This window comes from Patagioenas fasciata, chromosome 1 (genome assembly GCF_037038585.1).
Source record: "Patagioenas fasciata isolate bPatFas1 chromosome 1, bPatFas1.hap1, whole genome shotgun sequence".
Taxonomy (NCBI): Eukaryota; Metazoa; Chordata; class Aves; order Columbiformes; family Columbidae; genus Patagioenas; species Patagioenas fasciata.
The window spans coordinates 1,788,479-1,809,838 of record NC_092520.1 but is presented as its reverse complement, the minus strand read 5'-3'; the positions used below and the strand labels follow the sequence as shown (position 1 = coordinate 1,809,838).

General features: G+C 46.6%; 1 protein-coding gene across 1 annotated transcript in view; it reads left to right on the top strand.

The window, feature by feature from the left end:
* Nucleotides 1–21,360, top strand: part of LOC136099776 (disintegrin and metalloproteinase domain-containing protein 21-like) — a 34,156-nt gene that overhangs the window by 8,718 nt on the left and 4,078 nt on the right. Inside the window, 13 exon segments of the mRNA XM_071803629.1 lie at nucleotides 1,686–1,757; nucleotides 1,855–1,926; nucleotides 2,783–2,952; nucleotides 3,732–3,807; nucleotides 4,449–4,603; nucleotides 7,078–7,246; nucleotides 9,565–9,657; nucleotides 10,558–10,750; nucleotides 12,513–12,618; nucleotides 15,467–15,650; nucleotides 16,514–16,591; nucleotides 18,649–18,760; nucleotides 20,416–20,527. Of these exon segments, the coding sequence (XP_071659730.1) occupies nucleotides 1,686–1,757; nucleotides 1,855–1,926; nucleotides 2,783–2,952; nucleotides 3,732–3,807; nucleotides 4,449–4,603; nucleotides 7,078–7,246; nucleotides 9,565–9,657; nucleotides 10,558–10,750; nucleotides 12,513–12,618; nucleotides 15,467–15,650; nucleotides 16,514–16,591; nucleotides 18,649–18,760; nucleotides 20,416–20,527 (1,592 nt within the window).

The following is a 21,360-nucleotide window of genomic DNA, read 5'->3' as shown; positions in this document are numbered from 1 at the left end:
TATTTAGAAAGCTGACTTTCTGAGAAATGGAAACTTGTTCTCCTGTCTTCTACCACCAAAACTCCCGGGAACTACTCAAGAGGTGTTTGTAGGGTCAGACTCTTTTTCTCTCAGTTATTTAACCAAATCTACAGATCCTGAATGCCCTCACAGTCTCTCTGTACACACAATTCCAGTATAAGTTGGGGAATGACCTATTAGAGAGAACTGTAGGGGAAAGGAAGCTGGGGGTCCTGGGGACAGCAGGGTGACCATGAGCCAGCACTGGGCCCTTGTGGCCAGGAAGGCCAATGGTACCTGGGGTGGGTTAGAAGGGGGTGGTCAGTAGGTCAGAGAGGTTCTCCTGCCCCTCTGCTCTGCCCTGGGGAGACCACCCCTGGAATATTGTGTCCAGTTGTGGCCCCTCAGTTCCAGAAGGACAGGGAACTGCTGGAGAGAGTCCAGCGCAGCCACCAAGATGCTGGAGGGAGTGGAGCATCTCCCGTGTGAGGAAAGGCTGAGGGAGCTGGGGCTCTGGAGCTGGAGGAGAGGAGACTGAGGGGGGACTCATTCATGGGGATCAATATGGAAAGGGGCAGTGTCAGGAGGATGGAGCCAGGCTCTTCTGGGTGACAACCAGTGACAGGACAAGGGGTAATGAGTGCAAACTGGAACACAGGAGGTTCCACTTAAATATGAGAAGAAACTTGTTCCTGGTGAGGGTGTCAGAGCCTGGCCCAGGCTGCCCAGGGAGGTTGTGGAGTCTCCTTCTCTGCAGCCATTCAAACCCGCCTGGACACCTTCCTGTGGAACCTCAGCTGGGTGTTCCTGCTCCATGGGGGGATTGCACTGGATGAGCTTTCCAGGTCCCTTCAATCCCTCACATTCTGGGATTCTGTGTGTGATTCTGTGAATAACCCACCAGATTACCCATTAATCAATGTCTACCAGCAGTTAATGTGCTGGGTGTACAAAATGTTGAAGTCAATGAGTTTTACTCAACCCACAACTGAGCACATCGCACTTAGAGCAGATTTAAATGATCTAACTGCCCTTTGCACAGGTAAATGTGAAAAGGGCACAAGCAAAAAATACCAAAAACCTTATTTTTAGAGGCTGCTGGATGCCAGACACAGAACACGGTGTCTCTCACCGTCTGAATCTATCGGTGACCATGCTCCTATCTGCTGCATTACGCAGGTGTGATGGGCAAAACAAAGGAAAAATTAGGGTTTTTATGTGCATTTCACATGGCTTGAACTATTTTGCTTCAGGACCAGCCTTTATCTGCAATTATCTGCTTACCCTCCTGGTTTCTAGCATTGAGCTGCTTGATGCAGGCGGCTCTTGGTGAACCCCGCTCAGTTCTCCCTTTGACGCAGTTTTAGTGGTGCCAAGTTTAACGATTAAAATAAACCACTCGAGCACGTGCAGAAGTCTGAGCTGATTTAACATGAGCAATGCCCCATAATCCCTCTGTTACCGAGAAAATCCCATCTACAACATCGTTCCATCTCAACCTCTCTGCTCTCACCCTGATTACGCTCATTAACACTTCTCTTGTGCATAATTGCTCCGTGTTCTCGTACTTAAGGGAAATTCTGGATTAGTTTGTGTAACACCACCGTGGTTTTTTGCAGTGTGACATAATCTTCAAAGTTCCTGATTGTACCTAAATAATTACAGCGGGATTTGTTTGCTTCCAGGACGTCCTTGCCCCTCCCCTGGTTATGCCCACCAGGTATTTGGAGTTGGCTCTGGTCACAAACAAAGAGCTGGTGAGCATCAGAAATCATCTCCACACTACGGTTGTGTAATATCTGGGGTGGTCCCTGGTGTACAATGTTGTAACGCAACCCTTCTTCCCTTTTTCAGTTCAAAGTTAAGAACTACAATGAAACCGAGATGCTACATATGTTGGTTTCCATCAGCAATCTCCTGAACACGGTGAGTTTTAATGAGGTGGTAATTACAATAGCCACTCTACTCTACCCAATGGATGGACGTCCAACCAGCTGCCCTGGGAAGACAAATGATCTGTGCCTGACTGCAGCTACTCTGCAGGAACCCTTGTGTTCCTCAACACTATAAAACCTACTTCAACTGTTAAAAAATTGTTTTAAATATGAGTGAAGTCAGTTTAAAAATAATTGTGAAATCATCCCTATAAAACGGTTGATTTGAAATATGCATGGTTGTTACTAAATGCTATCTGGTATGTCATTATGTAGTATGAGGAGCATGGAGGGTGTTGTCTCTTCCCCCAATGGAACAAGTGACAGGATGAGAGGAAATGGCCTCAAGTTGCGCCAGGGGAGGTTGAGGTTGGATGTGGGAACAATTTCTTCCCCAAAGGGCTGTGGGGCATTGGAACAGGCTGCCCAGGGCAGTGCTGGAGTCACTGAAGGAGCTGGACAGACGGACATGAGGGTCTCAGGGACATGGGGTAGTGTCAGGGGCTGGGATAACGGTTGGACTTGGTGTTCTTGAGGGTCTTTTCCAACCAAAATGATTCTGTGATTCTATGATTACGACCTCCCTTTCTTTTCATCCTTTCCTTGCTCTGAGTCCTTCAAAACAGGACATGAGTTTTTCTCTTAGAGAATCATAGACCAACAGAACAGTTTGGGTTGGAGGGACCTTCCCAGCTCCCCCAGTGCCCCGCCTGCCATGAGCAGGGACATCTTCACCAGCTCAGGGTGCTCAGAGCCCCGTCCAGCCTGGCCTGGGATGTCTCCAGGGATGGTTCATCCACCACCTCTCTGCCCAACCTGGGACAGGGTTTTACCACAATTTCTCCCAGATCTACAAGCCCATGAAGCTGCAGGTCGTCATCAGCGCGGTGGAGGTGTGGACCAAGGCAGACCAGGTGGCGACCGCCCGCAGCCTGGCCCAGACGCTACAGGGATTTGCCATGTGGTGCTACAAGGATGCCTTTGGTCGTATTAATTACGACCATATTCAGCTATTGATGTAAGAATCCTGGGTTTTAATTACTCAGCTCATGTACCGGCTGTGGGGAGATAAGCAGGGAGCAAGAATATTTTCATCTCTCTCTTCTTCTAATTTTTACACATATATGCTGATAAGTCTTTTGTCCTGGTGGTATCTCATGGAAAAAAAATGCAAGTGCTTAATCAGTCCATGTACTAATCAGCTTATATTTGTCATGCAAATTGATACAAGAATTCGCTTTTCCCTTTCACTGTCCTCTTTTGTGTTTTTCCACACATGCACACACACACTGTACAGCTCATTTCCAATTTCTAATAGTTGTCTGTGACTGAATTATTTTAATTGCATTTTTAGTTTTTGCTCATTTTTTTTATAAACAAGCCACTCATTTTTTAGCTATAGTAATTAATTATTATAGGGTTTACAGCTCACTATGTCAATTAAACCTTTTTGCTAGAATGAGGGAGTTAATTTTAAACTGCATTATGCTTAATCACTTGTTTCACTCATTTGCTTTTTCAGACCTAGTGCCTTGTTACTGTTTTGTCCGTTCCTCTTTCCTTTATTCTGGGGAAAAGAAACCTTCCCCATAGTAAAAATATATCTCAAAAGTTATTGAATAGCAGTTTTTTCAAGTAAATATTTCAGAATAAATGGGTGCCACTGGGTTTTTCTTCCAGAAAGGAGCTCCTTGCTACCCAAAACCCATTATTTTCCATCTGTAATTCAGGCGATGCATCCCGTTCTTGAGACAAAGCTGGTCTGCATTTCCTTAATGTTTGGATTTCCCCCTGCAGTGGTGAATACGATGAGGAGCGGGGATTCGCCTGGAAAAGGTCCATGTGCCAGCTGAACTCCATGGGTGTCGTCTCGGTAAGGGGAGACCTGGTGGGTCTGCGCTGCCCGAAAGGAAAAGTAAACATTTTGTATTCACGGTGAACCTTAGGAGTTAAATCTACTACAGTCCTGGGCTACTTTACCAACCGGCAGGTAACACCTAAGCTGGGCGTCCAAAGGACTTGATGCTGGTCTTGGTTTTGCTGTCTTTTTGAAGATGGAGTGGTAAAGGAATGATTCTCCAATGCTTCCCCAGACCAACTCTTTAGGGGTTCTTTAGTTTCCTTAATTGTCTGTTTGTCAGTGCGAGTCCCCAGATAGCACAAATTTCACAATTGTTGAGCAAAACATCGGGAGGGTTAATGGTTCTAAACTAAAAGAGGGGAGATTCAGGCTGGATTTTTGCCCCTGAGAGTGGTGAGAGCCTGGCCCAGGTTGGGCAGAGAGGTGGTGGATGAACCATCCCTGGAGACATCCCAGGCCAGGCTGGACGGGGCTCTGAGCAACCTGAGCTGGTGAAGATGTCCCTGTCATGGCAGGGGTGGCATTGGGGAAGCTTTAAGGTCCCTTCAACACAAACTGTCCCATGATTCTATGAAGTCCACATCTGAAGTTCTCCACATCAACACACACTGACTTGAGACAACGTGGACCTGTGTTTTTCCTCCCTGCTGCAGTTCCCTGGCCACGACGCCACCAGCAGCGTGTTGATGCTCGCCCACGGGATCGGCCACAGCTTGGGCTTCAGCCATGACGACGCCAAGAAATTTCATGGCCGATTCTGCAATTGCACCTGCGGTCAGACAGGATGCGTCATGAGCACATCCCCAGGGTGAGCGAATCTTCTTCATCCCCCAGTGAATCTTCTTCATCCCCTAGTGAATCTTCTTCATCCCCCAGTGAATCTTCTTCACCCCCTAGTAAATCTTCTTCATCCCCCAGTGAATCTTCTTCATCCCCCAGTGATTCTTCTTCATCCCCTAGTGAATCTTCTTCATCCCCTAATGAATCTTCTTCATTCCCCAGCAAATCTTCTTCATCCCCCAGTGAATCTTCTTCATCCCCAAGTGATTATTCTTCATCCCCCAGTAAATCTTCTTCATCCCCCAGTGAATCTTCTTCATCCCCCAGTGAATCTTCTTCATCCCCTAGTGAATCTTCTTCATCCCCCAGTGATTCTTCTTCATCCCCTAGTGAATCTTCTTCATCCCCTAATGAATCTTCTTCATTCCCCAGCAAATCTTCTTCATCCCCCAGTGAATCTTCTTCATCCCCCAGTGATTCTTCTTCATCCCCTAGTGAATCTTCTTCACCCCCTAGTGAATCTTCTTCATCCCATAGTGAATCTTCTTCATCCCCTAGTGAATCTTCTTCATCCCCTAGTGATTCTTCTTCATCCCCTAGTGAATCTTCTTCATCCCCTAATGAATCTTCTTCATTCCCCAGCAAATCTTCTTCATCCCCCAGTGAATCTTCTTCATCCCCAAGTGATTATTCTTCATCCCCCAGTAAATCTTCTTCATCCCCCAGTGAATCTTCTTCATCCCCCAGTGAATCTTCTTCATCCCCTAGTGAATCTTCTTCATCCCCCAGTGATTCTTCTTCATCCCCTAGTGAATCTTCTTCATCCCCTAATGAATCTTCTTCATTCCCCAGCAAATCTTCTTCATCCCCCAGTGATTCTTCTTCATCCCCTAGTGAATCTTCTTCACCCCCTAGTGAATCTTCTTCATCCCATAGTGAATCTTCTTCATCCCCTAGTGAATCTTCTTCATCCCCCAGTGATTCTTCTTCATCCCCTAGTGAATCTTCTTCATCCCCTAATGAATCTTCTTCATTCCCCAGCAAATCTTCTTCATCCCCCAGTGAATCTTCTTCATCCCCAAGTGATTATTCTTCATCCCCCAGTAAATCTTCTTCATGCCCCAGTGAATCTTCTTCATCCCCCAGTGAATCTTCTTCATCCCCTAGTGAATCTTCTTCATCCCCTAGTGAATCTTCTTCATCCCCTAGTGAATCTTCTTCACCCCCTAGTGAATCTTCTTCATCCCATAGTGAATCTTCTTCATCCCCTAGTGAATCTTCTTCATCCCCTAGTGATTCTTCTTCATCCCCTAGTGAATCTTCTTCATCCCCTAATGAATCTTCTTCATTCCCCAGCAAATCTTCTTCATCCCCCAGTGAATCTTCTTCATCCCCAAGTGATTATTCTTCATCCCCCAGTAAATCTTCTTCATCCCCCAGTGAATCTTCTTCATCCCCCAGTGAATCTTCTTCATCCCCTAGTGAATCTTCTTCATCCCCCAGTGATTCTTCTTCATCCCCTAGTGAATCTTCTTCATCCCCTAATGAATCTTCTTCATTCCCCAGCAAATCTTCTTCATCCCCCAGTGATTCTTCTTCATCCCCTAGTGAATCTTCTTCACCCCCTAGTGAATCTTCTTCATCCCATAGTGAATCTTCTTCATCCCCTAGTGAATCTTCTTCATCCCCCAGTGATTCTTCTTCATCCCCTAGTGAATCTTCTTCATCCCCTAATGAATCTTCTTCATTCCCCAGCAAATCTTCTTCATCCCCCAGTGAATCTTCTTCATCCCCAAGTGATTATTCTTCATCCCCCAGTAAATCTTCTTCATGCCCCAGTGAATCTTCTTCATCCCCCAGTGAATCTTCTTCATCCCCCAGTGAATCTTCTTCATCCCCTAGTGAATCTTCTTCATCCCCTAGTGAATCTTCTTCATCCCCTAGTGAATCTTCTTCATCCCCCAGTGATTCTTCTTCATCCCCTAGTGAATCTTCTTCATCCCCTAGTGAATCTTCTTCATCCCCTAATGAATCTTCTTCATTCCCCAGCAAATCTTCTTCATCCCCTAGTGAATCTTTTTCATCCCCCAGTAAATCTTCTTCATCCCCCAGTAAATATCTTCTTCATCCCCCAGTGATTCGTCTTCATCCCCCAGTGAATCTTCTTCATCCCCAAGTGATTCTTTTTCATCCCCCAGTAAATCTTCTTCATCCCCCAGTAAATCTTCTTCATCCCCCAGTAAATATCTTCTTCATTCCCCAGTGAATCTTCATCCCCTAGTGAATCTTCTTCATCCCCTACACCACCAATCCTCACCCCTGTTTTGTGGACATGGTCCTGACTCCCATAACCCTATAGATGAAAAATGAGTGAAAAAATGCTTATTCCCCCTAAAAATGCCCACATTCCTCTTTGCTAGTTAACTTATCTATTCTCAGAGCCCATCAATTAGTTGATGTATATGACATGGTTATATATTATTCATATTTCTTTTCTTACAGAGATTGCTTAGCTTTCAGCAACTGCAGTATGGCAGAATATTACAACGAAGTAATAAGAAAAGATCTACCCTGTCTGCACAACATACCGTCTTTAAAGCCATTTCTTCTCGAAGCCTGCGGCAACGGTGTCTTGGATAAAGGGGAAGAATGTGATTGCGGCATTGATGAGGTTACCAATTAAATATTTCACAGTGTTAGAGCAGTGTTAGTAAAATTGTGCTGGTTTTGCAACTATAAAAGCTCAGTGACTCACGGGAAGAAACGAGCTATGAAGTGTTACACATTCAAACGAGCCCACGGGCTCCCATTTCTGTGAACTCCTTTGAAGTGAGGATTTTTCTCAAATACGGCTTTATTTGTGGGCAAAATACACATGATATGTGTAAATCTATGCGGGGAATATTTAGAGGTAAATTCAGTTTTTCTTCTGTGGCTGAGGAGGGACCTTTTGTGGCAGATTCTGTGCAGACCTAATGGTGGATTCTGATAAAGAGTCACGCTGCTGGGATGGAAATGAGACCTCCCTGTGCCTCATTCACATGGAACGGTGTTTTCTGGCTGTCTTAATCTTCATAAAAATGAGGGGTGTAGAGGAAAGAAAATTATCTGATCAGTGCCGCAACTCTGCAGAAGCCTCCAAGCCGTTCAACATCCAAGCAAATTATGAGCATTTGTATCTTCTTGTCTACAAAAGAACTGTGCCCTTGTGGCCAGGAAGGCCAATGGTACCTGGGGTGGCTTAGAAGGGGGTGGTCAGTAGGTCAGAGAGGTTCTCCTGCCCCTCTGCTCTGCCCTGGGGAGACCACCCCTGGAATATTGTGTCCAGTTGTGGCCCCTCAGCTCCAGAAGGACAGGGAACTGCTGCAGAGAGTCCAGCGCAGCCACCAAGATGCTGAAGGGAGTGGAGCATCTCCTGTGTGAGGAAAGGCTGAGGGAGCTGGGGCTCTGGAGCTGGAGAAGAGGACACTGAGGGGGGACTCATTCCTGGGGATCAATATGGAAAGGGGCAATGTCAGGAGGATGGAACCAGGCTCTTCTGGGTGACAACCAGTGACAGGACAAGGGGCAATGGGTACAAACTGGAACACAGGAGGTTCCACTTTGATAGGAGAAGAAACTTGTTCCTGGTGAGGGTGTCAGAGCCTGGCCCAGGCTGCCCAGGGAGGTTGTGGAGTCTCCTTCTGTGCAGACATTCAAACCCGCCTGGACACCTTCCTGTGGAACCTCAGCTGGGTGTTCCTGCTCCATGGGGGGATTGCACTGGATGAGCTTTCCAGGGCCCTTCCAATCCCTGACATTCTGGGATTCTGTGTGATTCTGTGATCCTGTGAAAATGAGAGTTTTTCTATTTCTGTTCTTTATTCTGTTCTATTTACCCTGAAGTCAGGGAAATAAGCGCTTTTCTGAAGCACCCGTGTGCTGGTATCTTTGCAGCTCTAAGTCCAGGATCCAGGCGGCTGTGACTGTTTGGAAAGTTTGATGTTTTTTCAGTGGAAACTCTTGTTTGCGTTCTGCATAATCCTTATTTGCACAAAGCTTTGTCAAAACTCAACCTTTGCACTGACTTTTCCCACATATACCCAGACTTGGACTGCATGTCCTGCTCCTTACTGGTGAAAAACATTCACCTGTTCTAAAAAATTATGCCAGAAAAAGCCAAATTCTACTGCTTCCCTTCATCTGCCTTTGCTCCTTCCCATAGCCATGCCAGACAAAGGTTTGCACATCCCCACCTTCACCTCAAAACATAAGTTTTATACAATCCCACGTTTTCTCTCAAATATCACATTATAAATTCTGATCTTCTTCAGGACACCCAAGAAAACTTTGTTTTCCATCAGCAATAACATCCCTGTTATCTCCTCTTCATGAATGTGCGATCAATTAATTATCATTCCTGTCCCCTTTCTTATGTTAAAAAGCCATTAACCAACTCCCCTTATAAAGCGGTTACGTCCCAGGTACCCTTAAAAATTGGGTAATTAATTGTGTTTATGTGACAAAGTTCAGAGTCCAGTAGTCTCAGCACCTTGAATGATTTGGGATTGGGAATCTGAAATTGTAAATACATGGTGGGTCATCCCTGAAAGGGCTGAAAAAGGGAAGGAAATAAATTATAGAAAGGGAGACTAATCTCTATCATTTTGTTCAGAAGGGTTACAAAGCATTCTGGAAACATTAATGAACCTGTTCTTAGAGACCCCTGTGAAGCAGGTAGATTGGTTGATTAACAGAGATGGAATCATTAGTGTTGAGGGAAAAGTGTGAATTGTTTTAAAAATGTCTACATGAGACGTATTACACCTCAATTCCCCCTCCGGAATGTCCAAAGTTTGAGGAGGAGCAAAAACGAGATGTTTTTAGTCTCTTAATTTCCTTTAATTCTGTCTCTCTTAAGATAGGGGAAAATATCCAAATATTATTTATTTCCACATTGTTATTTATTTTGAAATTATTATTTCTTTTCATATTATTATTTACTTCCAGCGTTGCCTCCAAGAAGGATGCTGCGTCTCCTCCACCTGCTTGCTCGCTCCGGAGGCTTCTTGTTACAGAGGTGGATGTTGTCACAAATGTGAGGTAAGTTATAACAGGAACAACTGCTATTGGTGGTGTAATATAGGATAAACTCATTATTTAATTGGTTTTTCCAAAGCTGTTACGTGTTATGATGTTTATTTCCTCTATGTCTCAGTATATCTGGTCAGAAAATGCGCATAAACCTGACTGGAAACTGCTCACGCTGAGGTAGGAAACAAATAGTTCAGAAACACCAAAATTATGTCAAAAAGCATCAGCAGGAGCAGCAAAACGAGGGTGTAAAGATGGAATGAACAAACCCAACATAAGCGTCGGTGTCACGGACCAAACGTCCGATGATTACAAGTCTGGATGAAAGGAATTTTAAAACCTCATGGATGATTTTGAGCTTTTAGGGAAAATCCCGCAAGACGGTGTTTGTAGCGGCACTTCAGACTCAACCTGAAATGCACAGATTTTATAAAAAATATCAGCAATCACCATATGTGACGTCTCAGCCGGACAGCAAGGACTTTACCCCCTTGCGCTCCTTATTTTGTCTGACTTTTTGGAAATTCAAGTTGCTATTTTTCATCTTATGCTTTTGGGGCATTCCCCAAGATTTTGCCACAGGGGTTTAGAATCACAGGATGGTTTGGGGTGAAGGGACCTTCCCAGCCCCCCCAGTGCCACCCCTGCCATGACAGGGACATCTTCAGCAGCTCAGGTTGCTCAGAGCCCCGTCCAGCCTGGCCTGGGATGTCTCCAGGGATGGTTCAGCCACCACCTCTCTGCCCAACCTGGGCCAGGCTCTCAGCACCCTCAGGGCAACAATTTCTTCCTCATGTCCGGCCTGAATCTCCCTCCTTTAGTTTCAAACCAATAATATGGGTCAGTCGCTATAGGAAAAAAGAAAATAATAATAAAATTCAAAACTCATTTTGTGGTCTTTTTTTATAGTTTCGGGCAGAAGGTAAAGTCTGCAGAGAGGCCATGGGTGTATGTGATCTCCCCGAGTACTGCAATGGCTCTTCGGCGCTCTGCCCCTCGGACGTGTTCAAGCAGGATGGAACCCCGTGCGGCGACAACGACCGCTGCTACGATGGGAGCTGCCACAGCCATGGGCAGCAATGCAAAGCGCTGTTTGGCACAGGCAAGATATCTGAGGATCTGATGGGTCATCTGGTTTGGGATTTGGGATAACACATTGCCTCGTGTCTCCTCACCTTTCCCTGCTCTTTGCTTTGAAAGTCTCTTTTCATAGAATTGTGGAATAATAGAATCGTTTTGGTTGGAAAAGCCCCTCAGGATCATGGGGTCCAACCATTAACGCAACCCCGGCACTGCCCCATGTCCTGAGAACCTCATGTCCGTCTGTCCAACCCTCCAGGGATGGTGACTCCAGCACTGCCCTGGGCAGCCTGTTCCAATGCCCCACAGCCCTTTGGGGAACAAATTGTTCCCAAATCCAACCTCAGCCTCCCCTGGCGCAACTTGAGGCCGTTTCCTCTTGTCCTATCGCTTGGTATAACATCGGACTCTATGATCTTAAGGGCTTTCCAGCCTAAATGATTCTGATTCTATACATTTATTTAGGGTAACGTAAAAGGGTTTTTTTCAAGCAGTAGTTGCTGCAGTGCTGCTCAGGAACACCCTGGCGTGCAATAGGAACAGCAGACGCAGACAAACCTCGTCCGTTTGCCAGCAGAGGGTCCCAGAAACAAAAAGATGTGCTGGAAACTGCTGTTGAGATCGCTTTTATGCTTTTGAAAGCAACCACACCCTGTAATTCATGCACTTAAATCTCCCCCAGTTCAAACTTGAATTTTGAGTGTCTGCCCACATCCTCTTGCAGATTATTTCAGTTCCGGAGGAAGTCACCGAACTTCCCCCGTGCATGTGTCCCCAAGCTGCAGCAGAACTGTTCTGCACTCCCTCGTTAGCCATACCGGTAACGACCATCACGATCCCAGCTTATTTATGAACATACGAGCTTTCTGTCAGTACGACCACAGTCCCACCACATTTACGAGAAGTTTGGAGTCTCTGGGAACACCTGCACATTAAGACAGGAGCATTTGTCATAAAACGCATTGCTGGAAACGGCGAGGATATTGATAAAGCAATATATTTTGATCAAGTAGAATATTTTTGTCACCATTTCTACCAAAGGAATTGTCACACGAGCGTTTATGTGGTTCTAATCTGGCCAACAGTGATCTCGGCCACCTTTGAAGGACAGCAGGGTTTATTTTCAGAGCATTTTGGATGCTTTAAGATCTGTAAATAACGCTTGATGTGAGCCATACATTGACCACAGGCTCCTTTCCCTCACTGCTCTGTTATTCTTACACAACACTCGGTGAAGATAAAGATGTTCTGAGAAAAATTAGGAGTCCCCTGGTTTAGAAATAGATCGGCCTTCCCAAAATCCAGATCTGTGCGCAGCTTCTAACAGGAATTACTGTTGCTAATACTAAATATAATGGTGGTGATCCTGGTTTCAGGGTAATCATATGATGTATTGACCTGTGTCACACAGCAAGTCAGACTTAAAGGAAAAAAAACACATGTTGGGGGAAGGCTTTAGGCTTTTAATCCAATTTTATGTTCCGTGTTGCTCTGTATAAATGACCACGGTCCGTTCGGATCATGGGCTGGTCTCTTGGTGGCAAATCTGTTCATTTAGCCACTTCATTCTGATGTTGATTATTCTGATGCAGAAGAGAACCAAAATAGGTGAAAAATAGATATGTATATATTGCCCATAAAACATGGCAGGTCAAAAGCAAGATGCGGTTGAGCATCTTTATCTCAAGAGAAACAAAAATACAAAAATCACTCAGGGGGATTATGAGGGTGCTGATAGTCCCTGTCTCTCTGTGATCACCCCCATTTTCTGTGTCCCCCCCCAGCTGCCCAACCTGCCTCATTCAGCTGCTTCAGGGAAGTGAACATCCGGGGCGACCGGTGCGGGAACTGCGGCTGGAACGGGACGTACTACACCAAATGCCAGGAACAGTAAGTATTACTGGTGGTTACTGGTGGTTACTGGTGTCCCAGTCCTGCCACTAGCCCAGGCAGGACTGGGACATCGCTCTTATGCATTGCTGCACACACATACAAACACAACACCGTTTCTAAGACTTGAATTCAACTTGAATTGTTGTTGTTGTTGTTGTTGTTGTTGGGATTAGGGACAAAAGAGGCAAAAATGGGATCGGGAAAACAGTGCGGCTTTTTGTACGACTTGCGGGCCCTGCTAGGCTTTTCTGGTTGGTTTTCGTAGGTGGGGTGATGATGATCACAGCATTACTGAGAGAGAACCTTTCTAACAATCAAACAAAGCACGTGGCAATAGGAGGAATCTGAGGCAATGTTTCTTCAGGTTGGGATCTTCTTGTGCTCCCAACCCAGAAAGTTAAGTGAGGAAGGTCTTCTTTTTATAGGAACGTACAGATTTTTCTTCTTTGCTTGTCTGGAACAGCCTTAAATCTTATCTCCCAGCATGAATGGAAGTTCAGCTTTCCCAGAGTAAGGGGTCAACCCATCACCAGGCGAGGGCTGCTTTTCCTGTTCCATTTGATAATGGGTTCTCTAACCCTTCTTCAGCATTAATTCTCTTCATTTTGCTGCCATGTGTCGCAGTCACCAGTCAGTACATAGAATCATAGAATCATTTAGGTTGGAAGAGACCCTCAAGATCATCGAGTCCAACTGTTAACCTGTTAACCCAACCCTGGCACTGCCCCATGTCCCTGAGAACCTCATCTCAGCGTCTGCTCAACCCCTCCAGGGATGGTGACTCCTCCACTGCCCTGGGCAGCCCATTTCATGGTTTTATCCCTCCTGTTGGATGAATAAACCTTTCCTCACAGGCTGTTCCCTTCAGGGCACAGACTGACTTCTTGAGGAGACTTGATGTTCCTCCTTAGATGTTCTACTCTGAGCCCTGTTTCCAGAGCACCACCAGAAGATGCACCCAAGAACACTATTTCAAAAGGACAGAGGAAACCTGCTTGCACCTCCGTTCCTTAGGATGCAATGGCCTTTCCTCCGAGCATTTTGAAGGACATCCCTAGACAGGACATTGTTGTGGAGTGCTATCTCTCAATCTCTGAACTCAGCACTCTCCAAGCCCTTCTCTCTTGTCCTGTCCTGAGAGCAGGACCTGCTGAGAAAGACTCACACTTGGGTGTAGATATGGCCAATTCAAAACGAAGAAGGTTGTTCACCAGGACTTTGCAGATTTGCTGTCCCTACACGTATTACTCAGTCAAAAATATGCAGTTGCTAGTACCTAACCTTTCTTAGAATCACAGAATCATTTTGGTTGGAAGAGACCCTCAAGATCATCAAGTCCAACCGTCCCCCACCCCTGTCCCTGCCCCCTGTCCTGAGAACCTCATGTCCGTCTGTCCAGCCCTCCAGGGATGGTGACTCCAGCACTGCCCTGGGCAGCCTGTTCCAATGCCCCACAGCCCTTTGGGGAAGAAATTGTTCCCCACATCCAACCTCAACCTCCCCTGGTGCAACTTGAGGCTTGTACTTTGGCAGTTCACCAAGTAGGACGGCATTGCTGTCGTTAGGGGAGACACTAGGGCGCAAATTCAGAATTTGAGCTACTTCACTCTTTTCCTACAGAGGCAGCACTTGAGCTTCTAACTGTTGTCACCTCTGGGCACAGATATGAGTTTTAGAATAAGTACATCCAATTCTTCCTGGCATAAACAGCAGTATTTCTCATGCAGTATATAAAATGGAAAAAAATGCATTATAAGTGAGGGTCAAAGAGTCAAATGGAAGTGTCTCTGTAGCTTCTGGAGATACTTCAAAGGGTTGTGCCTACATGCCCAAGGCTATGACACCAACTGACATAAGAGTCTGTTCCAATACCAGTTAAATGGCTTAACCTCAAAAAAGGCTGTTTGAATGCAAACTACCTAAAAGGATTGATCCTGAACAGCTGGAACCTCTGACCATGTCCAGGGTTGCTCCAAGTGTGTGAGCTGCAAAGGTCAACTTTGCACGAGGGTGTGTAAAACCATGGATCACAACTTGAGATCATAGAATCACAGAAGGGTTGTGTTGGAAGGACCTTCCCAACTCCCCCAGTGCCACCCCTGCCATGACAGGGACATCTTCACCAGCTCAGGTTGCTCAGAGCCCCGTCCAGCCTGGCCTGGGATGTCTCCAGGGATGGTTCAGCCACCACCTCTCTGCCCAACCTGGGCCAGGCTCTCGCCACCCTCAGGGCAACAATTTCCTTCTCATGTCTGGCCTGAATCTCCCTCCTTTAGTTTAAAACCATCACCCCTTGTACTATCACAACAGGCCCTGTTCAAAACCTGTCCCCATCTTTCTTCTTGGACACTTCCAAGTCAGGAAAGGCCGCACTAAGGTCTCCTCGGAGCTTCTCTTCTCCAGCTGAACACCCCAGCTCTCTCAGCCTGTCCTCCCAGCAGAGCTGTTCCAGCCTCGCATCATTCCTGGGGCTCCTCTGGCCCCTCTCCAGCAGGTCCATGTGTGTCCTGTGCTGAGGACCCAGAGCTGGACCAGCACTGCAGGGGGGTCTCACCAGAGCGGAGCAGAGGGGCAGAATCCCCTCCCTCCCCCTGCTGCTCACGCTGCTGGGGATGCAGCCCAGGACATGGGTGGATTTCTGGGCTGCAAGCGCACGTTGCCGGCTCATGGCCAATCTTTCACCCCCAGCACCCCCAAGTCCTTCTCCTGGGGGCTGCTCTCCATCCCTCCATCCCCAGCCTGCATTGACACCGGGGGTTGCCCCGACTCAGGTGCAGGACCTTGCACTTGGCCTTGTCATTGTCAGATGTCTCTACAGGCCTCTCAAGCTCTTTGTCCGTCCCAGGGATGTCCTGTGTGGAAGAGTGCAGTGCACCAACGTCAATCGCGTGCCCATCAGGCACGACGGCGAGACCGTGGTTCAGACCATCATGAACGATGAGATCTGCTGGGGACTCGAATTCCACCTGGCTACAGACACCCCTGACGTGGGATCCGTGAAAGACGGCACCTCGTGCGGTAGGAACAAGGTACCCTTAGAAAACTAGAGGATATACAAACAGTACAGGATGGAGATTAAATGAAGGTATTTGTTCCTAAAGGAGATTATCTTGGTCTTGAATTCAAGCCCCGTAGAGCCTTTTGATAAAGCCTCCTTTAACAGCTGATAAATAGCAACATCTTGTATTGGTTTTGTGGGTGTTTTCACTCAGAGAGGCTAACACAATAGCTTTTTTGCTCTTCTTTTGAAGCTCCTAACCAACGCCAACGTTGTTTTGTTGTGCACGCAAAAGAATTCAAAGTTTTATTCCAAGAACAGGGCTCAATTTTTCCCTTTGACCCACGCAAGGACCGAATTCCTCTCAAGGTGGTGATGCACTAAAGGAGTTCCCTGCTATTACATGGCAAGGAAAGTCTTTCTAACAGAAACAGAGGTGCTGAGTTCCACCAAAAGGGAAGGAGCTGCTCAGTGTTGGCTTCAGTAGAGTCATCCTTTCAGGAGACATGGGTTTCACACCACCAAACGCAAACATTAATTCCAAAAATAACTAAATTGCAATTACTTCCTACTAACGCTGGCACAACCTCCAATCGCTTTCACTGTTTAATTACCAAGACCCTGACACAGAAGTGGTTTCTGTGCATTTTGTAGCCCTCAACGTGTTTGTTCAGCCTCTCCTTTGGGTTGTCTTGAGCCTGGAACGCAAGAGCTGCACTTTATGCTCCTTAAGTCTTGTTGGAAGAGAGGGAAAGAAAACTCTTGAATGAAACAAAGGGCTAAAAATACTTGCCGGGCTGTTTCTCGCTACTTTTACCCCTATTCACCAGTCAGTGCCCTTTCCTGATATCATCCATTTTATCATTTCACTAATAAATCTGCCTCTTTCTGCAGATATGTGTGAACAGGACATGTGTCAGCGCAGCCTTTCTCGACAGCGATTGCAGGGAGAGAAAATGCCATGAGAGAGGGGTGGGTAGAAAACATTTCCGTATCCTTTGAATGGAATACACAAAATATAAATTTGTCTCTCAAAAGCAGCATTAGAAGTCCAGAATCATTCCTGCTTCAGCAGCACAGAGATTATTTTCATTTTCACTCATGATTGTCCTCCCAGATTCTGCTCTGGCTGTTCACACCTCTTCATAGCTACATTTTTTAATTATATTTACCGTTTTTCTTCTCTGTCCCCTCAAATATCGTGAAAACCAACTTCCACGTGATAACGCTTCATCCATTGCGTCTGTCAGCGCTACTGAATTTAAATTGATGGGAATTGGAGAGATCTAAAAATGCAAGCTCGGTTCTGTAGCTTTGTTTTCCTTACAAATACCAGAAAAATGAAGGTAGATTCTGTACATTGGCTGCACTTAGCCTTACAGAAAACTACATTTCAAACGTTCATACCGGCAGAATTATTCCAAGTGTGGATTTTTTTATGGCACCACATTCAAGGTGCCTGCTCCTCTTTCCAGACAAATATTGTTGTAGATAAGCCCAACTGTGTGGGTGTTAATGTGGACGCAAAGGGAAGGTTTTCTACCATCTGTCCTTTACCTGAAATAGTTCTGAGGACCAGTAAGAGAAGTTACTGGCACTCTATAAACCTGTAACTGGGAGAGTCTGAGATCTGCTTTTCTTCTGCTCTGTCCCCACCAGAAGTTCTTGTGTTCTTCAAGAAGCTGGAATAATCACGTATATTGTTGTCTCCAGAGAGAAAGGTTATAACCCAAAAAAACACACTTTTTTCCTGGGAAGCGGTTCTCCAAACTTAAACACACATCCCTGAAAATTAATAGTGATTGCTTTGTATGGTTTGGGCTGCACCAATGAGTGAAGAAAGGTGTTAATAACCTCAACCCCATCTCCACAGGAGAAAAACGTTACTCGAAATGGAGCCGCTACGTTTGGGTAGGAAACTGTCACAACCTACGTGGGTGTGCAAATTTGAGATGTTGGGGAGCAGAGCCATGGGTCCAATCTATCAAACAATAACGCAAACACGGACTAATAACATATAATAGGAAATCAGCCAACGAGCATCTAAAGAGGATTAGAGAGGCTCAATTCTGCATCACCTCAGCATTTGCACCAACGTGGGCTGCCCGTGGACCCACATGGCAGCATGGCCCAAAACCAGGGCAGTAGCATCACAGAATGTCCTGAGTTGGGAGGGAGCCACAAGGTTCATTGAGTCCAACTCCTGTCCCTGCACAGGACAAGTCCAGAATTAAACCCAGGAGATCTCCTTGCTCTGCTCCTGGTCCATGGTGGGGACGCTCAGGCTGCTCATCAGCTCTCGCTGCAGCCCGTGAGAGATTCAGCTGTTACAGACCATGAGTGAGAACCAAGGAACTCAGGAGCTGAGTAATCCAGCCTGGAGAGGACAAAACAAAGTGCGATCAAGGGACTCATGGACTTATCTCGTAGGAAAAGCCATAATCTTTGAATCACGTGAAGGTGACAAAGTAATTTTGGACATATTTGAGATATAGGTTGCCATAACGGAATCATAGGATCATAGAATCATTTTGGTTGGAAAAGCCCCTCAAGATCATTGAGTCCAATCGTTCCCACACCCCAACACTGCCCCATGTCCTGAGAACCTCCTGTCCGTCTGTCCAGCCCTCCAGGGATGGTGACTCCAGCACTGCCCTGGGCAGCCTGTTCCAATGCCCCACAGCCCTTTGGGGAAGAAATTGTTCCCACATCCAACCTCAACCTCCCCTGGCGCAACTTGAGGCCGTTTCCTCTGCTCCTGGCGCTTGTTCCTGGGGAGCAGAGCCCGACCCCCCTGGCTCCAAGCTCCTTTCAGGCAGTTCAGAGATCAGAAGGTCTCCCCTCAGCTCCTGTTCTCCAGCTGAACCCCCCAGGTCCCTCAGCCGCTCCCATCACACTTGTGCTCCAGCCCCTCACCAGCTCCGTTCCCTTCTCTCCACTCGCTCCAGCACCTCAAGGCTTGTCTTGGCATGAGGAAATAGTCACGATTTCTTAAATTTTCATGTCATAAAAGGTGTGTTTTCTTTTAGGTGTGCAACAATAAGAACAATTGTCACTGTGATTTTGGATGGCGCCCTCCGTTCTGCAAGCTGGAAGGATTTGGAGGCAGCATTGACAGTGGACCACCCCCTTCTTTGTACTGTAAGTGCCATGAGGTGGGACCTCTCTGCACATCACATTGCCTGACTTAAATTTAATTTTTGTTCAAGTTCAGAAGTTCTCCATTTACACTTTCAGATCGCCTCAGACTTCATTCAGGGATCCCGTTATCCTTTGCCATTTAGTCATGTCAGGTTTTTTTCTTTTCTATTCTCACACCTTTTTTATCATTCCCTAGAACCATAGAATAGTTTGGGTTGAATGGACCTTCCCAGCTCCCCCAGTGCCACCCCTGCCATGAGCAGGGACATCTTCACCAGCTCAGGTTGCTCAGAGCCCCGTCCAGCCTGGCCTGGGATGTCTCCAGGGATGGTTCATCCACCACCTCTCTGCCCAACCTGGGCCAGGCTCTCACCACCCTCAGCATCAAAAATTCCTTCCGCACGTGTAGGACAATGCCAGTTGTGCTTGCCCTGCCTGACTCCACCAGACTATTCCCAGGGCACCCACACCAGCTCCAGATCGATTCCATTAAGCGCAGGGGTCGAGCAGCCAGCGCACAGCTCATCAAGATGCTTTATGATGGGTGTCTTATGAGCTCATCAAAACCCTCTTAGGGGAATCTTCCGCTCCTCTTAACAGAGATCTCCAATCCTGAGAGGACAGGACATAAATATAATCCCGGCATGTACCTCTGAGACATGTACTCCTGCCTTCCTGTACTTTAGATATTCTGTCTGGCTGATTAAGAAATACCAGGAGGTCACTCAGCTGTACTGCGCAAAGCCATCAGCACCCGACAGCTGACAACGTTCTTCACTCATTAGTTCTGTTACTGACAAAGAACCATCAGATCTTCCCGCTGTTCATTTGGCCAAGTGACTCAGGCAGCAACGGGCCCACTGGCACTGCGGGAATGTGGTTCTTTTGAGCAGATTAACAGTTCATATGTCAAACATGGAGCTGCTGGAGAGGGGCCAGAGGAGCCCCAGGAATGATGCGAGGCTGGAACAGCTCTGCTGGGAGGACAGGCTGAGAGAGCTGGGGTGTTCAGCTGGAGAAGAGAAGCTCCAGGGAGACCTTAGTGCGGCCTTTCCATGCTTAAAAGGGTGCCAAGAAGAAAGATGGGGACAGGTTTTGAGCAGGGCCTGTTGTGATAGGACAAGGGGTGATGGTTTTAAACTAAAGGAGAGAGATTCAGGTTGGACATGAGGAAGAAATTGTTGCCCTGAGGGTGGTGAGAGCCTGGCCCAGGTTGGGCAGAGAGGTGGTGGATGAACCATCCCTGGAGACATCCCAGGCCAGGCTGGACGGGGCTCTGAGCAACCTGAGCTGGTGAAGATGTCCCTGTCATGGCAGGGGGGGCACTGGGGGAGCTGGGAAGGTCCTTCCAACAAGCGCCAGGAGCAGAGGAAACGGCCTCAAGTTGCGCCAGGGGAGGTTGAGGTTGGATGTGGGAACAATTTCTTCCCCAAAGGGCTGTGGGGCATTGGAACAGGCTGCCCAGGGCAGTGCTGGAGTCACCATCCCTGGAGGGTTGGACAGACGGACATGAGGTTCTCAGGACATGGGGCAGTGCTGGGGGTGGGTTATGGTTGGACCCGATGATCTCAAGTGACTTTTCCAACCAAAATGGTTCTCTGATTCTATGATGTACACAGAGCATAACATTCTCTCTTTCTCCCTTCCATTCCAAGTGCTGAGAGCTGTCAAGAAATTTGGAAATGCTGCTTTAATACTCCTTTTGTTCTTCTTTATTTCGGCCTTTTTGATGTACAAGAAGAACTCCATTTCTCTGTGGTTTCACAGGTACGTAAAGCTCCACTGATCTTCACACCACCTGGCAAAACTGAGGCACATTTCACAATTTCTAACCAATTACTTCCCCTGAAGGGCCTCGCTACGAGATCACGGTGCAACATTGGCCACTTCTCTCATAAACCAAGCTGCTCTTGTTTCAATCTGAAGGTTAATGCCACCAATCCATTAACAGAGCTTCCCCACAACTGCCTCTTATCCAAAAATGGCAGCTACAGCTTAATCGTTTCCAGTCCTTTCTGGCACTTCTTAAAAAGTTTTCCGCAGAAATTTTTAAATTAACATTGTTGTCTGACTTTGGGATAATTTTCATTAAGTTCTGTATTTTTGGAACAGCTCTTACTTTTTTCTTCTTTCGGCACATTTCATCCGATGGTTTTTTTTTTTTTTACCATTTCCTTTGATTTTCGCTTTTTTTCATTCGCTGAAGAGCACGAACGAAAGTTGAAAAAAGGGAAATATTTCTAGATAGTGTGCGGAGGATAAATTCTCCTTTATCCTCTTACCGTTTCGCACATTTTTCCCAGGTCAAACGGGTTTATAAGCTTAACCGAAAGAAAACGGGAACGTGACAGGAGACGAAATCCCAAAGCAGAAAATGAATTACGACCTTCCCCTCCGTGATCCCTGCACATCCACATGCTTCCGATTTCCTGTGTCAACTTATCCTGCCAAAAAGTAGGAGAAAGAACAGGGAGATTTGTTCTGCTCTTTGCAGCAAGACTATCGAGCACCCAGCTGCCTCATGTACAACCAATTTAGTTGTTTCTACCCTATTTTATAGTCTCTAGAGCAGATAGAATTAGTGTTTTTCCCTTCCCACA